Here is a 21,197-nt window from a genome sequence, read left to right as displayed (position 1 = left end):
TGAATGTGCAGTAGTAGCAGCAAGCAGGTGAATTCTGTACATTAATATGAATAGACATCTGAGATGTACATGTAAAAGTACTTGTGTACTTAAATTAAATCTATTACTGTCTGTTATTATTATTATTATTATTATTATTATTATTATTATTATTATTATCATGACCTTGATTAAAAAGGGTTATACAAAATTCAGATTCCTGATGATAATCTCTGTACTCTTAACACTCTTTGTTATTCTGATCAAAGCTTCCATTCAGCTGGCCACCCTTTGGACATGTGCCTTGTTCTTTATCTCTACCAAATGTCTACATCTTACATCAGACCTTAAAGAAGATGGCAGGGGAAGCTAGGCTCTTATCAAGATAAATAATTTTTTTTCTGGTAAACAAATTTTGCAATACAAAAGATGAGCAAATGTATGAAGCTACAGTTTGAAATTCAACACAAACAATCCTGAAACATATATGAATGCATACCGAAAAACAGGTAGTCACAATTCCCGTTCCACAGAAATTCGTGCCCCTCATGATGTCATTTAATTATTTTAAATGTCTTGGGAGCTGACATTCAGTCAAATTTAATTTCAAATATTGACAAAAAAGATTAAATCATACAAAGAAAACGTTACCTACATATAAGAATGTTATCAAGCTAATTCTTGGATACTGAAATAGCTGAAGAAATCCCTGCAGTTAAGCTTAACTGAAAGTTTATGTCTGATTGGCTACAGTGACTTACACCCACTGCTTGAGTGGTTTATAGACAGAGGCCACGATGCACCCGTAGGATGGTCTGTTAGTAACGGCATTTAATTTTATTTATTTTTTTCCTTTTTAAAGACTGTATATAGGTAAGTTGTAAACGTGATGTTATTAGATATTTTCGTATTAGGCTGTGTGGCGATGCATTTTAATTAGCACTTATCCAACTCAGAAGAAAATTTTCGGGGTCGTAAAACCCGTTGTTTGTGTTTCAACCATCATTGGTTTCAACAGTGTTTCTGTTATGAATAACTGAAACCCGAGGGTCGGCCTTGTGATTTTTTTAATCGCTTACAAAAATGACGAATTGGCCGAGCGGAACCTTGTAGAATCCGAACCTTGTTTCTATCCGGACACATATTATTGGGCTCCTTTTTCGCGACCGGTTGCTTAAGCGACGTTCATTGGTTGTTGATAGTTCCAGGTTAGTAACAGGATGTTGTGTGTGTGTGTGTTGCAGGTGTTCCTATCAGTTTAGTACCCGTTTCATACCTTTAGCTGTCCCTCAGGCGGCAGCAGCTTCACTGAGGATAATGTCTGCTGCTGGTATGCGCTGTCCGGCCTGCAGTTCCACAAACATTGTAGACGATGACCTGTACTCTCAGGCTCAGCTGGTGTGTGTGGACTGCGGCTCTGTGGTGTCCGAGGGAGTCCTGGCTAATGATCCAGTGGGAGGTTCAGGTACGAAAATGAGACTGAAGTCAAGTCTGTCCCGTTAAAAGACCGTGTTAAATATGAGTAGTTTTTTTTAAATTATTTGTTTCTTTTCTTAATTTTGTTTGCTGAGCTCACCGAGACAAAGTACTGATAGTAAGCGGGACCTTGTATGTGCTCCCTAGTGGACAAATTATGTAATGACGAAGCTTAATTTCCTCACAGTTAGGGATTTCTTAGATATAGATTCAATAAGGTTCTGGAAACATTCATCATAGATTTTTGGTCTGTATTGGTGTGAAAGCATCATACAGTTGCTGCAGATTTATCATCTGCACTTCATGATGATCATCTCAAATGTTCAAAGGTGCTCTACCGGACTGAGATCTGGCCACTGTGGCCATTTGAGTACAGTGAACTCATTTTCAAACCAGTGTTGCACTGTGGTTATAAAGGGACGGGACATGGTCAGCAACAATACTCAGGTAGACTGTGGTGTTTAAATGATGCTAAGCTTGTACTAGTGTGCAAAGAAAACATGCCCCCACACCACCATCTCAGTGAATCTTAGCCTCAGTTACCTGTTCCAGAGTTTCCAAAGATGCTCATCTGCATATCTTGAAATTGAGGTTCTGTTTCCTTCCTATCAGTTTGAAGCAGTCTGGTCTTTCTCCTGTGACCACTGGGGTCAAACAGGGCATTTTCGACCGCTGCTGCTCTGTTGTTCACTGGTATTTTCTGTCTTTCAGAAGATTCTCTGTAAAACCCTAGACATGGTTGTGTGGGAAAATCCCAGGAGATCAGACATTTCTGAAACCCTTTAAATCACATTTCTTACTCATTCTCATGACTTCAGCAGGTCATTTGACCATGTCTGCATGCCTAAATGCATTGAGGGGCTACCATGTGATTGGTTGAATTGATAATGATGTTTATGAGCAGTTGGACATGTATGGCTAAAAAAAGTGTCAGGTAAGTGTAGATACATAATTTGAAATTTCTTAGCATTAGTCAGGCCGGTTTAATAAATTTGTTCTACCGGGGATTGAAAAGATTATGTAATGTCAATAAATGTAGATTTTTATTTTTTTGCTGCTGACATTGACTACTAGCTTCAGTACAGGGCAATGACTACGAGGGCACTTAAAGATTGTAAAGCATGTAAAGTAAGTCCATATGAATGAAATTTATGACCCTCTACTGCTGAAGGGATGGGAGATCTGTCTCTTTACATTTAATCACTTTTGGACTTTGCCTTGATTATTTTCCCCTCTTGCAGATGTCAGCTTCAGTCGAACCACTGCTGTTGCCAAAAGGCCGTGCACAAACCTGATAAAAGGTGAGCTCTTGCCCTCCAAAAGAAGCTTTTCCTTGTTACTTCAGTGTAATTCAGTCCTGTTGCTTGTGCATTTCCTCAAATGGATTTGTTTTACACCTACAGGTCAGCAGCGTGTGAAAGCCATATGTCGGATTCTCATGGTCAACAGGGAGATTGAGGATCTCTCACAGATGTATTACAAGATGGCCTATGAGCATAAAGCTTTCCTCAAAGTGAGCCTTCAGAAGAAAGAGATTCTTACTGGTTGCTGTGTGCTTCTAAGCTGCAGGCAGCTCAATTGGCCCATTACTGTGGGAACCATCAGCTGCCTGCTGGATGCCGACTCGATGGCGGTGGGAGCGATTTATCAAGAAATGGTCAAGAACCTCAGCATCGAGGCCCCAATCATCAACGTCACTGATGTAATAGAAGCTCACTGTCATGAGTAAGTGAAGAACTTACTGCAGCTTTCAGTCCTAAAATGCTAAGTAGGTATTTCAAAACAACTCATTTATTGCAGTTGTAGAAGAGCAACAGTTGTAGGTCTTCTAACTGAGACCTACAGTGGTGATGTAATTATTTGATTCCCTGATGAATTTGTTAGTTTGCTCACTTCCAAAGAAATTAACCATCTTTATTTTTTAAAGGAGACAGAATATGAACCAAAAATCCTGAAAAACACATTACATAAAAGGTAGAAAATGATTTGCATGTCATTGAGTGAAATAAGCATTTGATCCCAGAGCAAAACAGGACTTCATAGCTTTGTTGACAAGAACAGCAGGAAGACATTTCTTGTAGTTAGTATTTTAGTTCACTCCTCTTTACAGAAACTTTTAGGTTTCTTGGCTGCTGCCTGTGAACTCGAAGCCTCAGCTCCCTCCACAGATTTATCTGTAGGACCGAGGTCTGGAGACTGGCAAGGCCACTACATGACTTTAGTGTGCTTTTCCTTTAGCCACTTCTTTGTTGCCTTGGCAATATGTTTTGGGTCATTGTCATGGATCCATCTTTAAAGTTTTGGCCAAGGGAAGGAGATTCTGAGATTTCGTGGTGCATGGCCCTGTCCATTGGCCCCTCGATGTGTCGTCCTGTAACCCTTAGCAGGAAAAACTGACCCAAAGCTTAATGTTTCCACCTCCGTGCTTGACTGTGGGGATGGTGTTCTTTGGGTCATACTCAGCATTTTTGTTCCAAATACGGCATGTTGAGTCGATTTTGCTCAGTCATACCGATAATTTAGTGGTAAGTTATCCTTAGTTGTCGAACATGTAGTTATTTGCTTTTATTTTAAAAAAATTTTTGGCATACAAGTTTTTTATTACTTTAGTTAACTTAAAAAGCTGATTTTGTTTTTCCCCGTGTTTAACATTCATTTCCCTCTTGGCCTGCCCTGGTTTTAAAGGAGTTTCTTGTTTCAGCGTTAAACCTCGATTAAATTTTAAAACCCATTTCATTGGAGTCACTTGAGATTAACTGTGTTTATTTGAAAAGCTGATTGTTAAAATATAAAACTGTCAGTGCTCTAGATGATTTACCAGCTCAGTCTTTATCTCAGATTTACTGAGAGCATTTCTCTTTGACAGATACAAAATTAGCTCACTCGATGTTCCTGAAGAATTGGCTGAGAATTTGAGGGACCTGACCAAACGAGCTGTGGCCCTGGTAGAGCTGGCAGCAGATTCCTGGATTGTGACTGGCCGTAAGCCCATCCCCATAATGATGGCAGCAACGTATTTGGCCTGGCAATCCTTAAAACCCAACAAGCATCGCCTGAAATTCTCCCTGGACAAGTTCTGTCAGGTTGCCAAAGTGAAAAAGCTCAAGTCTGCTATGAAGAGAGTAGCTGAAATCAAGGAGGTGTTGTGTAAGCTAGGCAAGGAAATACCCTGGGTCAGGGAAACAGTGACACCGGATAATGTTATTCAGCTGGTTGAATGCATTCTGCAGAACAGGTATGCCCTGCTAAGAAGGGCTATGAGAACCCACGAGGACGCTCTGCTGGAGGAGAGTCAAGCCAGCTGTGCTGAGGCTCCGCCTGAGGGGACTGCTTCCTCCCAAATCTCTGAGTGTGCAGATCAGACTCCAATTACGTCTTTTGTGAAACAAAATGGGTCGAATTCTGACGGGAAAGAGAAGCCAGGAGATGTAGACTATAATCCGTGTGTACTGCCAGAGCACAGCAACACTCAGGAGAGTCAAAATCCACCTCCAAACTGGGGTAAAAGAGTTCTGTTTGCTCCCCCATGTGTCATTCATGCTAAGAAAAGGAGAGCTGTGCAGCCTGAACACACGGATGTGACTGGTGATGAGGAAATCTCTGACAGTGAAATTGACTCATACATTCGCACACCTCAGGAGGCTCGAGACTTCGCTTTAATGCAGCAGATGCTGTCTTTGTCTGACAGTGCTAAATCATAACCGAGCCCAGTGACTGGTTCTTCAGAGATGGCTGGCATATTTAAGTTTATGTGCACTTTCTTTTTTTTTTTTTATGACTGTTGAACTCAGGATGCAGACATTTTTGTTGGCTTGATTATATAACCTATTCATCTGATTTTGTACAGTCTACATAAGGGGCTGTATCTTTTGTGTTTGTACTTTAAAAAGCTTCACTCAGCACTTGAAAATGTAGCATGAGGAAGTTAATGTGTGTAAATATTTTGTTTTAATGGAAATGTGACTAAAGCAAAGGCCTGATTAAAAGGATGCACCAAGTTCACCGTGTGTCATGACATTTTATGATTTTTGGATGGCTTTTCTGTTTGTTCTTTTATATTAGAGCTCTCACCAGTGAAATAACACATGGCTATAAATGGAGCAATTACTGCTGAGTCCACAGCAAACAAACATAAAGAAAGTAATAAACAAATGTAAGTGAAATCTAAGGATGTGTTTGAGTAGAGCTCTGGTAATTAGTCAAATATACACTCACCAGCTACTTCTTTACTTACACCTTGCTAGTACTGGATTGATCCACTCAAATGTCAGATTTATTAAAGCAGAGCTCAAAGGTTTTGTGTAAGAGGAAAATGTTTGAAATAATTTTTATTGGAACTTGTTTGTACATTCTTCATCTATCTTTGGTAGCAGTTTCCATTTCAAAGGTCCTATTTGGATTAATCCATGAGGGGATTACCTGCAGTTGAACTTCCCAAAACAATCGGCTTTGTTGCTATATTGAGAGAAAGTTCAAAAGTATAGAAGTATCAGACATGCATTTGCATTCTCAACCTCTGTTGGATTTCATTAAGTATTTACTTCCTCTTCAACATTTGTAGTGATGAAGATAGACCTCTAATGGTGCTTTTGCACAGGACACTGCATTTGGTGCATTGTTTAAGGACGCTGTAAATAACAAAGCAAAATAGTCAGGTTTTAAAACTAATACTGGTAATATTTTGTTCTGTATGAAAACTGTCTTTTCCTCATTGCCCTAATTAGAAGCTTTAGAACAGCAACTGGCCACTTCATTAGTTAGACGTTGCTGGCACCCAGGTGAACCTTTTGCCTTCAGAACCTCCCTAATTCTTTGTGGCATAGATTCAACAAGATGCTGGAAACATTTCTCAAATTTTGGAGGCTATTTAAAAGCTTATCGTCATGTTCAAGAAGATGGTAGACTGTGGTCCTAAAGGGCTAGACATGGTCAGCAACAACACTGAGGTGGGTTGTGGAGTTTAAATGATGCTCAATTGATATTAAGGGATCCCCACACCATTACAGCACCACCAAAAGGTTGAAGCACTGGTACAAGGCATGGTAGAGGCATGTTTTTTATGAGAGATCAGATGAGGTAGCACATTTTTCCAGTCTTGTCATGTCCTGTTTGAATTGTAGCCTCGGTTTTCTGACCTTAGCTGTCAGGAGTGGCACCGGTGTGGTCTTCTGCTGTTGTAGTACATCTGTTTCAAGATGCTCTTCTGCATATGTTAGTTGTAACAAGTTGTTCTTCCTATAAACTTTCCATTCATGTTTATTAAGTTGAATTGGTTTAACTGTCCACCTCTGACTTCTGGTGTCAACCGAGAGAACTGCCACTCACTGGGTATTTTCTCTTTTTCCGACCAATAGTCTCTAAACCCTAGAGATGGCAGTGTGTGAAAATCCCAGTAGGTCAGTAGTTTCTGATGTACTCCGAAATAGCAGCACCAGTAGCAATGCTACATTTAAAGTCACTTAAGTCGCCTCACTTCTTCATTCCGATGCCCAGTTTAAAGTTTAAAGAGCAGTTGAACAGGCATTGGGTTTAAGGTTTGAGTATAACTCTGGTAGTTCCTAACACGTGAGTTTAATAAAATCTAATTTCTCACACTAATGGACACCATTTGAAAGAGCTTTCTTCTGCATATTATGTATGAAATGCCTCATATATCAGATGGACATGGACAGAAACTCGCCCGAACATCAAAACCATAAATTTCAATTCATTTTTTTTCCCCTGACAGACCGTTTTTGTGACAACATCACAAATTCTACCTGAGATATGAGGCCTGTGGAGTATAATAAGCCCTTTTTGCTGAATTCATGTTGACATATTGAAGTACATTCAGGTTGTGTGTGTCCTGCCTCTTTGTTGTATGAACCACAAAGATTTCCTTAATACAATAAAGGGACGCTTTAAGGTTACCACTAATATGAGCATTTCCTACTTTGAGGAATCTGCTGTGGAAAAAGCCTGTTGTCCTGAGGCTACATTGTGTTGAGTAAACGTCCAATTTTCATTTCACTTCAGTGAAAAAGTTTGTTGAAACAGGAAATATCTGTTTGAAAATTATTGTTATTGAACACAATGCAGCTTAAAACTCAAAATTCCCACAATACATAATAAAAGATTCACGTAAGTGGCAAACCTGAGAACTTAAAAATCAAACCAACAAAATAAGTTCCCAAAACTGGGGTTCCTCTTGTAGTGTGACTTCAAAACTCAGTCAGTCCTCATAGATGTATAAAGAAATAATCCAGCTTTACAGCTTAAAAAACTGGTGTTGAAGTGGGACAGAGTGATCTGGAATGACGTTCTGGCATTTTCTGCTAATTATGTTAAATCTGATTGTGTGGTTAAATACATAATAATACAAAGCACCATTATTTTTCCTGTGCTGCAGCCTGGCAGTCTTTTCAGCTGATCGCACTGAGGTACTTGCTCAAATTAAAAAGTGGCATCCCACGGTCCTGCTTGCACCCTCTGCACATCCTGTTTTCCTTCTTATCCCTGTCATGCTTTCATGCACACAGATGTCACAGCTGTTGTTGTGGAAATTCTGTATTATAGCCATCTAACAAGTGCTGAAAAATGGGAGCGAGATAAAAGAAATGTGTATTTTCCATCGAGAGAAAGCCTAATGTGTGATAATATAAAGAACTGATGTTATAAAGAGAGGACAGGAGAGGAAGATGAGAGTTAATTTATGTTGTGAAAAAAACTTGGAAAAACAAATTGAATTATAATCAACTTGTGTTATTCCAAGTGTATGAAATTTTTAAGCTGTTTAGTGAATGCTAAACAGCTTACTTGGCAGTGAGCACTGAGATGGATTGGTAGAGCTAGTGGTAGGGTGCAGACAACCAAGGAAAAAAGTTAAAAGAGCATGTATAGGAATTTCTTTTACTTATGTATTAATCACATTATTTTATTGTATGATGCCTTGGTGCCACTGGATTTTAACATGTCTGACACCCATACTGTAAGACAAATGGTGGGGGTGTAGTAAGGAAGTTGGGGGGAAGCAGACCACTCCGCAGGAAGAGTCTTTTGTCTCTTCGAGGACTCTGGGAGGTAGCAAGGGAGTGTGAACCTTAAGGTGTGAAATAGCTGTACTGCCTTTTGTTCCTGAAGAAGGTATTTAACTGAGAGCCATGCTAGGCTCAGAGAGACTCTGCTGACCGTCTGCCCCGCGGTCATGTAGGCTCTCCACAAGCTTGGTTTTCTGTTCTTTGTGTGTTTGGATTAAAGAATGTTAGCTACCGCTCACCGCTCGTCTGCAGGCTTTATTTAAATGGAAAACTTCCACAACAAGCATAAATGTGGCTTTTCTTTAAAGGAAAACAATCAAAGAAGAGTTTGCTGTTGTCTGTTGATGACAGGCACCTTTATTTAAGTGAAACTCATTATAGATTATTTTTTATTATTAATGATTGATCAATTTCAGCAACAGTAGCGGTTATCAATTTAAATTTAGGCTGGTCATGCTTTTTATTTTCACTCGTAAAATGCTATCTTTTATATTAATTTTGTACTTGGTGAGAATGCTGCCATGATAGCTTGTGTAATATTCTTAAATGTTGAATAAATTGTCTAAATCCAAAACCCCCCCCCCCAAAAAAAAAAAACAGGTCAGCTGATCACAGCGTGCACACAAAGAAAACTCTACTGGGGCTCACAATCCAAATCATCATACCGCACTGCTACACTGGAGCTTAGCGTAATCCCACCTATCACATCCCGTTTAAACCCTTGATCAAAAAGCATGTTTACTGGTGCAAGTTTTTGGTCTCTGTGGATAATTTTCCTCTTAACTGGAGTCATTGAACTCAACCTCTCTGGTGTGTTTGCACCTTTGTTGCCTTTTGCAGCATTTTAATTATCTGACAAACTACATGTCCTGCTGTTGCACTTCAAAGCCTTTGTTTTAAAGTTTTGGTAACTGAAGTTAAAGTGTATACTTTAGTGTTTGTTTGTTAGAGCACTTTGCAAAATTCTGGAGCTACCTCTCATTTCCTTATGTTTTGTTAGGAAAATGGATATATGTGCAGTGATTTATTGAAATGTGTGTAAACATGCATGGAAATACAGCATATTAGGTAATAACACAGTCAAGCTTAAAAGTCAATATTTGGTATGACCACCTTTGTTCTTCAACACCGCCTGAAGATTTCTTGTAATTTCTTTAAGTAGTCTTTAGGAGTAGTTCTTCATGGATATTTAAAGCTCTTTTTCGGATGTTGGCTGTCTTTTGTTCTGTTTACTGTCAAATATGATCCCACACAGTTATGTTTAGGTTTGAACTTTGGGGAGGCCAATCCATGACTGATAGTTAGTACCATTGTGTATCTTTCTATCCAGGTGTGGTTTTACCGCATTGGCAGTGTATTTAGGATCACTGTCATGCTGAAAAATGAAGCTGTTGCCAATCAGATACTTTTCAGATAGATGCTCTCCACCATTGGATGAAATGCAGTCGAAACCATGACACAGCTTCTAGTGTGTTTTACAGATGGCTGTAGACACTCACTGTTGTACTTTTCTCCTGACCTTTGTACTTACTAATGCTCATTTTGGCCTAACTCTTTTCTTTTATCTTCCACTAGTCTAATTACCTCATATTTTAAGGACACACTGCACACCATGTGGAGATTTAGCAGGTTTTCAGGTGTTAGCTCTTTGGGAATCACAATGTTGGTGTAAAAATATTATTTTATGCCCGTAAAACTGTGCTATCTTTGGCATTTTTCAAAGACTGAAGGGAAGAAATTTAAAGAAATGATTATGAGCTTTGCAACATGCTGCTAGTGACAAAGAACTACAACATACACTTATTAAGTAAATTCTTCGTTAAGTTATCTGCTATGTACAGACACATCACTGATTCATCCCTCGAGTTAGGTGCCTTCTAAGTGTATTAGGAAATGCGACATTCTTATAAAGGTAAGGACTGGACTGAAAATGAGCGAAATAGCAACAAATGTCCAAACAAAAAAGTCTTAGTGCTCAAGACCACCTCACAAAATGAAAAGAAAGTCTGGCTGGAAAATAAAAAAATTAAAACTTTTGCAGCTTAATGTTTTTAACATCAAACGTGCTGTGTGTTGATCCTGTGTGGTTTATAAATCCATTTTGATAATCACACTTGCCAACATTAGCTAATAATCCACTTAAAAAGACAGCCCAAAATGATGATTTCCCTTCTCTGTTAAAAACAAAACAAACAACCAAGAAAAAAAACACAGATAATATTGAAAAAAAAATCATCAGCTTGCTGGTTAAAAGTAAAACACAAAAATTAAATAAACAAAATCATACATGACTGAATGAGTTGATGATAAAATTTCCACCTACTTAACTGGGTGTTGTCGTGCTGAAAAACAACCACTGCAGGAAGCGAACATCTTTGTTGGCAAGTAGCAAGTTCTCTGACGTGATTGGGGAAATCAATAAATTATCACGTTTTTCAGTGTCCTAACAGGCCTAATTGATATGCAGACAACACTTTTCATCCTCCTCTTCCATTTAATTAGTAAATTCAGCTGTGCAGCTGCACTCTGACCAAGTTGGATATAATTTGCTTCCCGTTACTGCCATCACACAGGCCGGTCAGAAACAGCAAGGTCATTTCATCTCTGGATTTAATCTCAGATTTTCCATGCTACACATTACAGTATACTGTTGTTACATGCCACACCACATTATTTATATCATTTTAAACATTGTGTGATCATTATAACACTTTTTTTTTTTGCAAAGTATTTATACTATGTCCTTTAATATAAGAATATGATAGGGAAAAAAGCAACAACAAAAAAAGAGAGAGCACGCTGTAACATTTGAAATTTGTTGACTCTGCTGCAGAGGCACAGATGTGCACACAGAGAACACAAAGCAAGAAGCATAACATCTGCTGTGCAAACTAAATAAAACTGGATTAAAGACGGTGTAAACAACAGGCAGCTCATCTGTTATCAGTTCAGTGTAACATGTTGGTAAATGCAGTAGACAATTTTATTAGAAAGCTGCATTAACATGACTTCTTTCTTTCTTTCTTTCTTTTGGCATTTTCTGCCTGGATAACCAGTCTTTCCCATTATGTGCAAACTTCCAAAAGCCAGTGGAAGCAAGAGAAACCACAGCACAGAAAAAGCAACATCGAGCCAACTGCCACAGTATGATTATTTTTCTGCAGCAATTATATTATGCTATCAAAAATAACTTGATGACTTAAGCCGCATATTCATCAAATACAGGAAATGTGGGCCTTAGGGACCAAGCTGATGAATTTAATTTCGCACTACACAAAGATTAGCTCTGACACCAGCCCCCCTGGTGCAAACAACCACCTTTGTGGTTTCCAAATGCAATTTGAACTCATGGTTTAATGTACTATTCATATCCAGTAAAGCTGCACCCGTCTGACATGTTCTCTGTCATTTTTGATTAAAAGCTGAAACCCTTCTGATTTTATGTCCTCTAATTCACTGGAAATATTACTATTAAACAAATAATTACAAACATTTTTTTTTAATATTAACATTTCTTTTCAAACAGCGCTGTGGTCCATGACAGAGTAGTCTGAATTCTAACCGTCTGATATTTATGAAATCTGCTGCTGATATGCACCCTCCCCCCGTGTTAGCAGGGATTCTTATCTTTCAGCTCGTGGCACATGGCAACCCATACAAATGAAATGTGTGGATCTAAGTAGCCACAAAAGTAGCTGCATGCACTCATGCTTGCCTTAGCCTGGTTTGGGTCCTCTGAGTTTTCGCCGCTCTTGGCTTAAATGATCAGCCTTTTACACAAATAAACAGGTGCTACTCCTACCTAAACACGACTGATCGTGCCATTTAACAGATCGTCTATTCGCTCACAATCTTTACTCTGCTGCTAATTTTTTGGAGTGATTCCTAAGAAAATGAATGCACATTTTCATGCTCCCCAGGAAATAAACCACCTGAGATTCACCCCCATCCCGTTTTATAACCAATGACTGCATTACCACGAATGTTTAGGTGGATGGGTTTGCTGGTGAGACCTGTGTTTCCACTTGCGCTCAGGATGAGTCAGAAAGTGACACTAAATTAACGACAGAGGATGCTCTTCACTAGTCAATTACAATACCACGCTGGCGGCACAGTGATTGGCAGGCACTCCAATGCGATGATGGCACTTGAACATCTTCCGCAGCTCGGTGCGGAAGCGGTCGTGAAGCCAGGCGTACAGGAAGGGGTTACAGCAGGAGGAGCTCATGGCGCACAGGTGGCACAGCAGTTGGATGAGCAAAAAGTAACGCTTGTTAATGAGGTGAATGTCAATGTCTCTCAGCACGTTGAACACGTGAATAGGAAGCCAGCACACCGCAAAGGCAGACACCAGGAGAGCGACCAGGCGAAAGATCTTTCTTTTGCGAGCCTGCTGAGCGCCTGCCTGGTCCTGCGTCCTGTGGCCCGGAGCAACGCAGTTCCTCAGTTTGACAGTGATGCAGAGATAAGAGACAAAAACAGCCGATAGCGGGAGGACGTAAGTAACCAGCAGGGTGCTGTAGGCATAAGCACGTCTTTCTTTTTCCTGACCCAACCAGAACTCCTCACAGATAGTGAAGCCTTCCTCTTTGAATTCAACATGATAGGTGTGGGTCACTGCTGGAGCTACCAGGCCACAAGACAGAAGCCAGATTCCAGTGAGGACAGAGGCACAGGTCGCCACAGAGGTCCGCTTCTTCAGGGGGTGAACTGTTGCATAATATCTGCAATGAATAAGGAATAGTACTTTATAAAAAAGAAAGGGAAGGTGCTCATGCTTAATTAATGAATGGCTATTAATGCAGTCGTGAACTCCTGCAATTATAATACAAGCTCATTGGCTATAAATGTTAAGTTGAATCATTTTCTCATAACCAGTTACTTTGCATTCGACGTGCTTCACTGAAGGACAATCAAATTTGTTAGAAAAGACAGAGTCGACTCCGTGACCTGCACAGTCCACGAGGAAAAAGAGTGAATTATTTATATTTTAAACTTTAAGACTGAATCCAGTTGTGCATCACAAAATGACAGCAGCATTATATTCTCTGTAAAAGTAAAGGGACTTTTCATTTCATGTTAATGTCTTCCCTTTAGAAGGAGGAGACATTGCAGTAGATTGAATGCAAAGTACAATTGAAAACTTTACTAAAGATCAATGAATTTTTCATGGGTCCAGTGAGCAGACCTGTTCAAATCTGAGGTCTGTTGCATGTCTCAGGGATTTAATGATGAACACCCTATACAGCTGAATAATTAGGTTTTGTCTGGGTCTGGAGCTCATGTAAATGAATTAATGCATTCAGTGGAAAATCTTTATTGTTTAAGTGTCACCTCAATGAAAAGGAAACACTCAGTAATCAGTCTCCCTTCATATCTGCCTAATTTCTAAACTAATGTCTCATTTCTAAGTAATCATAATGAGTTATAATTGCAATTTATAATCACATTTACAGTCTCTCATATATACTGTGAAGTATTTGTTCCTTTCCTGATGTCTTTCTATTCTTTTTTTTTTTTTTTTTTTTTTTACATATTTGTCACACTTTGTCCATGTTTCAGATCATGAAACAACAACAAAAAAAGGCAGTTCTTCATGAGTTTCAGCGGTTTTGCTGTTAATGAAATTAACAATTGTCACACTAGAAGAGCAAAAGTGAGACAATCCCCAAAACAGGACTGGTTTTACATCTTTTCTCACATTTAGGATCAGTTTCACTGCTGGTAGCCCAAGGCGATACCTGGACCCAACAGAGGTAGCACAGGTAGTCCAGCTCCTCCGGGATGACTCATCAATTTGTGCCATGCCAGAAGGTTTACTGTGTCTTCCAGCAGTCTCAAAATCATGGAGGAGACTTCAGGAGTCAGGCAGATACTCTAGGAGAGCTGGATGGGGCTGTAGAAAGCGCTTAAACCATCAGCAGGACCAATATCTGGTCCTTTGTTCAAGGAGGAACAGGATGAGCACTGCCAGAGCCAAAGCCCTACAAAATGAATTCCAGCAGACCACCAGTGTGAATGTTCCAACAATCAGAAACAGATTTCACAGAGATGCCCTTAGGGTCCGACATCCTCCACAGTATTCACTGCCCGGCACCGTGGAGCCCAATTTACATTTGCCATAGAATATCTGAACTGGCAGATCCACCACTCGCATCCCGTGCTTACAACAGATGAGAGCGGGTTCACCCTGAGTACATGTGACAGACACAAAAGGTGTCTGGAGAAGCTGTGGAGAAGGTTATGTGGCCTATAACCTCGTTTAACATGGCCTGTTTGATGGTGAGTCAGTGAAGGTCTGGGGAGGGATGCACAGACCTCTGTAGGCTGGCCAAGAGCAACTTGTGTGCTATTAGGTATCAGGATGAAATCCTTGGACCCATTGTCAGACCCTACATTGGTGCAGTGGGTCCTGGGTTCCTCGTGGTGCATGACAATGACAATCCACGTCATGTGGTGACAGTATGTAGGCAGCTCCTGAAGGATGAAGCAATTGATACCACTGACTGTCCCCCAGGCTTGACTAACTTAAATTCAATAGAACACCTCTGGGACATTATGTTTCAGTCCATCTGATTCTGCCAGGCGACACCTCAAACTGTCCAGGATCTAGGAGGAAATCAGGACTTCAGCCATCATCTCATTCAGAGGATCCCTCGACATTTTCAGACATGCATACAAGCACGTGGGATCTGTACAAACTGCTGAACACTATTTTAAGTTGCTGCAATGAAATTTTGACAAAATGATCTGACCTTGCTGCATCAATTTCTCATTTTGATATTTGGGGTGTTTTCAGGGTCTGATCATTTTTATTTCCATCATATGATGCGGCAGCCTTTTGTACCAAACACATTACCCAGTCCATATCAGTGTAGATATCCAAGAGGATTTTTTTTGCCATTGAGATGTGATGCGTTTTCAAGCCTTTCTAATTGTCTGTGAGATATATACATATATATGTACAGAGCAAGAGAGAGAAAGAGGGAAAGACAAAGGGAAAAACATTTAAAAGAATTCAAATAATTCAAATATTCAATTTTGATCTAAAGAAGATCTCATATGCCACAAGGAGCACTCACCTGTCCACAGCAATAGCAGTGAGTGTGAAGACTGAAACATACACTGTGACAGGTTGGACGAGAAACACCAGATAGCACATGGTGCGCCCGAAAACCCAACCATGAGGGTTGAAGGCGTAGGCGAGAGTAAAGGGGACGCAGGTGACACACATGAGCATGTCAGAAAAAGCCAGATTTCCAATGAAAAAGTTGGTGACGTTGTGCATCTTTCGGATTCGGCAGATGACATAAAGAAGCAGGTAATTCCCAAAGACACCCACCACCACGACTAGAACGTAAAAGGGGATGATGAGAGGTTTGAAAGTTTGCAGCAAGGCCACGTCTGCAAACTGGGAGCTGCGGTTGGTGGAGTTGGTTTGTACTGCAACTTCATAAATGTGCCCATCAGTCTGTCTTTCTAGCAAAGATGGTTGTGTGCTTCCAGTCAAACCACTGTGATTACCCTCCATGGGAGCAGAATCAGTCTGCCAGTAACTGCACTATAAAAACAAAAAACAAAAAGCAGTGAAACGACATTCTAACTTTTCCAAAGGTAAAATCTCAGTTTTGTCCAGTCAATCCAAGACTGGACAAAATGTAACCACATTCTGGTGCAAGCCATTCGTGACATTTGGAAAACAGAACAGCAATTTGCTTTAGTAAAAGCAACACACAGAAAGTGTTGGTCATGGAGAGAAGAGAAGAAGACATTATTATGGTAGTTATGAATGCATTTGAATATGAATGAACAGCCCAGCATGCATTCTCTACTTAAGCCTGCATATTGAGAATGTCAACCCATATGATTGTATCTACTGTTAGAGCACATTCTGCATCTCGTAACTGTGATTATTAAGCTGACTGCTTACAGCACTTTTCTGCATCGACTGAATAATTCAACACGACAAAGAGACTTTGTTTTTTATGCATTATATTAATTGATTAAAATGTTGCTTCCCTTTCCGGTTATTGTCACATGCCACCTAGCAGAGAAGGAATTGCGAGTTAATTAATTAACGGGAGGAAACATTTAAGCGTAAAATTAAATTAACCACTTCCTTGTTTTTGTGTGCCTGAAAAGTGGAACCAGGAACAGCTTCACATGTGTAAGGTGGGACCGAACACCTCTTGGCTCTGTGGTTCGAAGACTTGTGGAAGACTTAAAAGAACTACAGATATTTACCTAGTAAAAAACTGTTTTAAATCAGCGAGCCAAAACTCGCTGATTTATCATCATCGATGTTAAACCTGTCCTTGAAGCTGACAACTGGAACACCACCAGATGGAATGAAAAAGAAACAAAGGAAAACAAATGCTATCAAACTAGCTCTTCTAGGCATCATGTTGAGTTTACAAGGCTGATAACCTCCTCAAAATTGCAATGGGCTGCCATTATATGGAGCACCCGGATGGAAATTTCTGAATTTCTACATATTAAATCTCCTGTGCAAAATAACTTCACAGCCTTATTTTGAAGCCAGCTTGCTGATGCAATGTGTCGTGTAATTATCTAAATGTAGTAATTTGCAAATAGATGATGAAACATGAGCCCCTCTGCAAAGCAGTGGTGTTTTGAAATGAAGTCTAAAAGGAGCGCAGTCAGAATCGATGAGGTTTATTATTGTGGTTGTTTTGTTTTTGCACATAATTTCATGAAAATCTTTCTGTCCTTTTCACCTCACCAGATTGCACAGCTGCAGCACAGACTGTGACTTTCTGTACTCATTCTCTTCTTTTTACACTTGACACTTATACTGCTCTTTAGTGTAGCAGTACACAGAATAACTAAGGACTGAACTGTACTTTGTCAAGGCCTTTTTTTTCCCCATTCAATTCTGCCATTGATGCAAAGGACTGATTCTGACAGCTAATCCTAATGTTCACCAAGAGTGTGAAAAAATGAAAAGATTGTAAAATATGATCAGATTTCCTCCATAGTTTGCTGGTGCTTGTTCAGGATTTTCTTCTTTTCAGGTACAATTGAATACAAGTCTCTCCTTTGAACCTCTTACAGATTTCAGCAGTGAAGAAATTATGCACTCCATAATTTGTATGTATCACAGGGCTTTTTCATACTTGTAAAATGTATTTTCTTTCAGTTTGCCAAATGGATGTTGACAGGTCTAAAAGACTGACCCTGGTGCTTTAAATGTGGTTAAAAAGATCACATCTGCACAAATAAAAAGTACTTTGCTCCCCCAAATTACTTTCCACACAAATGAGGCTCAAACCAAATGACATAGTAACCTGAATGTGAATAAGGAGAAAAAAATGATGGAGTCATGTGCACCAAAAGAGCTCCAAAGTGACAAAATATAAAGTGCTATCAATAAACGTTGTATAAGTGAAAAAAAAGTAAACAACAGAAAATTAATATGCTATTATATGCATTTTCTATGTCTGATAAAAGCATTTTAGAGAACTTTCAACAGCTCTTATGTGGATGAAGGTTTAATGTTATTGTCTCTATATCTAACCCAATATTAATGCATTGATTTATTTGGGTTTATTTTACATCAGAGCTTTGTAGGAACCTGCTGCAGGGTTCCTTATCTGCCCTTAACTCAGGCGATGATGGCAAATAAGCTCTCATCTTTGAGAAAGATCACTTCTGACAGAATTCTGTGTATTGTACTGTATATAGGGGTATCAGGGTTTCACAGGTTTTTGGTGATTCTCAGCTGATGATGCTGTTGGAGTTCTTCCAAATACTTCTCAAAATAAGGCTTTCATCTGTTGGACACAGTGTCCTGCTACCTATTTTTGTTTCCTGTCCGAAGCTCATTATGTTGTACATCTGCAGAAGAGCCTGGATATCTAGAAACATCTGCCTGCTGCAGAATTTCTGCCCGTGAGAGTCTTCGCTAATGCAGGGTGACCACCACCTTGTGTCCTGTTGCTATGCTGATGTTTTTCATTGTGTAACCTGCCAGCTCTCCAGCAGCCCCATCTTTCTCATATGTCCATCTCAGATACAGGTTTGTACACCCTTCCAGCACTTCTTATTTACTAGTATTTTGTTATTTATTAAAAAAAAATATTCTTATATATATATATATATATATATATATATATATATATATATAAAAAAATAATAAATGATATATAAATTATTTCTATTTATCTATCTATCTCGCTCTCTATCTAAAAAGATGCAAATTTCTTCTCATTCAGATATTTGCAATATACATGATTACAAATCTAAACTTTCTCTTGACAGACTAATAGATATTTCATATCAAGAGCAATTAACTGTTCCAAAATACTTTTTTTTCAGCGTTAGATGACATACACAGGTCTTTTTGGTTCCTTTGTGTTCACACACTCACCCTTCAACAATACAAATCTTCACATGTCCATGCCAGCACTTATTTGCAATCTGATTTTATGTTAGAAATCCAGCTGTAGGCCCTTGGATGAAAATGCCAAGAAGCATCATAAAAGAGGTCTGGCATGCAAAGCTATTAGCTCACAACAATGTATACCTTTATATGCATTAATTGAAAAAAAATGTGGATAAGCATGTAGTTGCCATATATATATAACATTCTGAAATTACCTAACATAAGCCCCTACCTGTGAGGCTTGTGTTACATGTGACTGGAAAAGCTTGAAAAACAGGAAACACTCTGCTCGTTTCTGTTCTAATTACATATTTTTATGCACTTGGAAAAAGAAAAATGTTACTACTACTGCTTAAGGTGCAGCTTAAAAAAAATAAAATAAAAAAGAATAAAATAACATGAAAATTCCTTAAAAAAAACAATCAGCTGATAACCTACCTGTGCTGCTGTTTCTCAGTGCAATGACGAGTTGAGTGTGTGAGGAGTGTGAAGAGCAGACCTTCCTTGTGTGCTTCTCCACAGTGAGTGAGCTCGGGCTGAATGCAGTTTTATAAAGACAGGAAGAGAGAGTGCGTGAGAGAGGAGGAGAAAACGGGGGGAGAGAGAGTGGGTGAGAGAAATGCCAATAAGATAGTTTAGTTCCAAGTCTAGGTTGGACTTGCCAAAGACGTTTGATCTTCAACACATTAGTTAGCGGTCTGACTGAGAGATCTGGGAATGGTGACAGTTAAGATAATTAGAGCTGTGTTCACAGGCATGTGCAGGACTTGCTATGACAGTAGTTTAATTAATTGCTTGCTGAACTGTTTGTTTACACGGTTGCGTTGCCAGTAACCTTCTGACTTAACACACAATCAAAGTGCTGTTATTGTCAAAAAGATCAGAAAAATGGAAGCTGAAGCTGGATTCCTTCCAATCCTGCTGGAAAGGGGTCTACAAAAGCCCACGTAAGACAACAGCCACGCATGTTGGCTGCTACAGATGCAGGTCTGCATGTCAGCAGTATCTGAAGTATCTCATGTAAAAATGAGTTATTAATTACCATGAAATATATGAATGAACAGTTAAGGGTGAAATAGAGGAATGAAGATCGTGACTTACACTCATATTAATGTGGCTCACGAGAAGGGTTACCACTGTACTGAAATTAAGTAAACACTGCACAAGTGCTGTTGCAGTTTTTTATATATATATAATTAGAGATATATTATAATTATATATATGTAAAAATGCAGATGGTTAATAGTGGCTACTACCATTACCTCTTGGCAAAAAGGTCTGGGATTAAAATCCAAAAGTTGGCCATGGGCTTTCTGTGTGGAGTTTACATGTTCTTTCAGTGTGAGTGTGTGTGGGTGCGTCCTATCAAAGACATGCATGTGGGTTAACTGGTGATTCTAAATTGGTTGTGAATGCTAGTGTGAATGGTTAGCACTGCAGTAGACTGGCAGCCTGTCCAGGGAGTAACCCCCCTCCTTGCCCTGTGACAGCTGAGAGAGGATCCCATTCAACTGCTGCCCTGCATTGAATAAGCAGAAGGAAATAGATGGGTGGATGGCTGGAAAATGCAAATATGTTAATAACAAAATAAACATACCCACTGGACCCGCAAAAGGTCAAGTTAGGAAAAGCGAGAACAGCCAGAGGCTGCAGCACAGTGTGGGGCTCAATTTAATTTACCGCTAACGCTAACTAAGCGATCACACCACAGTTCCACTACAAATCCAGACGCAAACTTAAACTACACACTGAAGAAGAGTGTGGTACAATCACCAGCACAGTATCTTTCAATGCCAAAAGACATAAAACAATCTATGTATTAAAATTACAGGATAATTAAAACGCAACTGGATAACAATTAATGACAAGTCCGCATAGTCCAGGCACCTACATGTTTTGGAATGTCTTTAAAATGAGTCTTTCTTGGGGAAACACATCAATCTTGGAGGGCCGTGTTGAGTCTTTGCTTGGACAACAAAAAAAGTGACTGTTACACCTGATGCATGGTCGCTTGTTGCCCAAGCACCTCCCACTAGCACACCCACTAAGGAATCACATACACTACATTAATATAGCCAAAAGAAAAACTGTGGATTGCTCAGATGTAATGAATGGATCCACTGAAAATGAATGAACGCAGATGCCAGGCAAAAAGGAAATTGAATTAACTGCACTTCTCTCACTGAGGGATTCATCATGACGGAAACTGACTTAGGGCGATGAGATGGTCAACAAAGCTTCCTGTTTTTAAAGAAAAATTGCTTTTCAAATGTTTCCATTTAGAGCATTGTCCCGCTAAAGCCTGTACAAGTGCTTGCTTA

At 39.5% G+C, this 21,197-nt stretch overlaps 2 protein-coding genes across 2 annotated transcripts; one reads left to right on the top strand and one right to left on the bottom strand.

The window, feature by feature from the left end:
* Positions 1-1,002: 1,002 nt before the first annotated feature.
* brf2 (BRF2 general transcription factor IIIB subunit) lies at positions 1,003-5,457 on the top strand. Its single transcript, XM_084935138.1, has 5 exons — positions 1,003-1,187; positions 1,273-1,444; positions 2,697-2,756; positions 2,859-3,180; positions 4,322-5,457. The coding sequence occupies exons 2-5, from the start codon at positions 1,297-1,299 to the stop codon at positions 5,154-5,156; spliced, it is 1,365 nt and encodes a 454-aa protein (XP_084791264.1). The 5' UTR covers positions 1,003-1,187; positions 1,273-1,296; the 3' UTR covers positions 5,157-5,457.
* A 5,607-nt stretch (positions 5,458-11,064) lies between these two features.
* LOC146383720 (prolactin-releasing peptide receptor-like) lies at positions 11,065-19,447 on the bottom strand. Its single transcript, XM_084935136.1, has 3 exons — positions 19,315-19,447; positions 15,554-16,032; positions 11,065-13,195 (listed from the first exon to the last, which is right to left on the bottom strand). Exons 2-3 carry the CDS (start codon positions 16,000-16,002, stop codon positions 12,562-12,564), a joined length of 1,083 nt encoding a protein of 360 aa, XP_084791262.1. The 5' UTR covers positions 16,003-16,032; positions 19,315-19,447; the 3' UTR covers positions 11,065-12,561.
* Positions 19,448-21,197: the final 1,750 nt, after the last annotated feature.

The sequence above is a fragment of the Perissodus microlepis genome, chromosome 7, assembly GCF_051167445.1.
Source record: "Perissodus microlepis isolate ML-2025 ecotype Zambia chromosome 7, ASM5116744v1, whole genome shotgun sequence".
NCBI lineage: Eukaryota > Metazoa > Chordata > Actinopteri > Cichliformes > Cichlidae > Perissodus > Perissodus microlepis.
The sequence above is the reverse complement of the archived record's forward strand: the minus strand, read 5'-3'. Positions and strand labels throughout refer to the sequence as shown.

What these genes read in the sequence shown, in the direction of transcription:
- brf2 (XM_084935138.1), top strand. Translation starts at nt 1,297, where the DNA reads ATGTCTGCTGCTGGTATGCGCTGTCCGGCCTGCAGTTCCACAAACATT. An exon ending in TGATCCAGTGGGAGGTTCAG is followed by an intron (nt 1,445 to 2,696) that starts GTACGAAAATGA and finishes CCCCTCTTGCAG; the next exon opens with ATGTCAGCTTCAGTCGAACC. An exon ending in ATAGAAGCTCACTGTCATGA is followed by an intron (nt 3,181 to 4,321) that starts GTAAGTGAAGAA and finishes TCTCTTTGACAG; the next exon opens with ATACAAAATTAGCTCACTCG.
- LOC146383720 (XM_084935136.1), bottom strand. Translation starts at nt 16,002, where the DNA reads ATGGAGGGTAATCACAGTGGTTTGACTGGAAGCACACAACCATCTTTG. An exon ending in ACTGCTATTGCTGTGGACAG is followed by an intron (nt 13,196 to 15,553) that starts GTGAGTGCTCCT and finishes TATTCATTGCAG; the next exon opens with ATATTATGCAACAGTTCACC.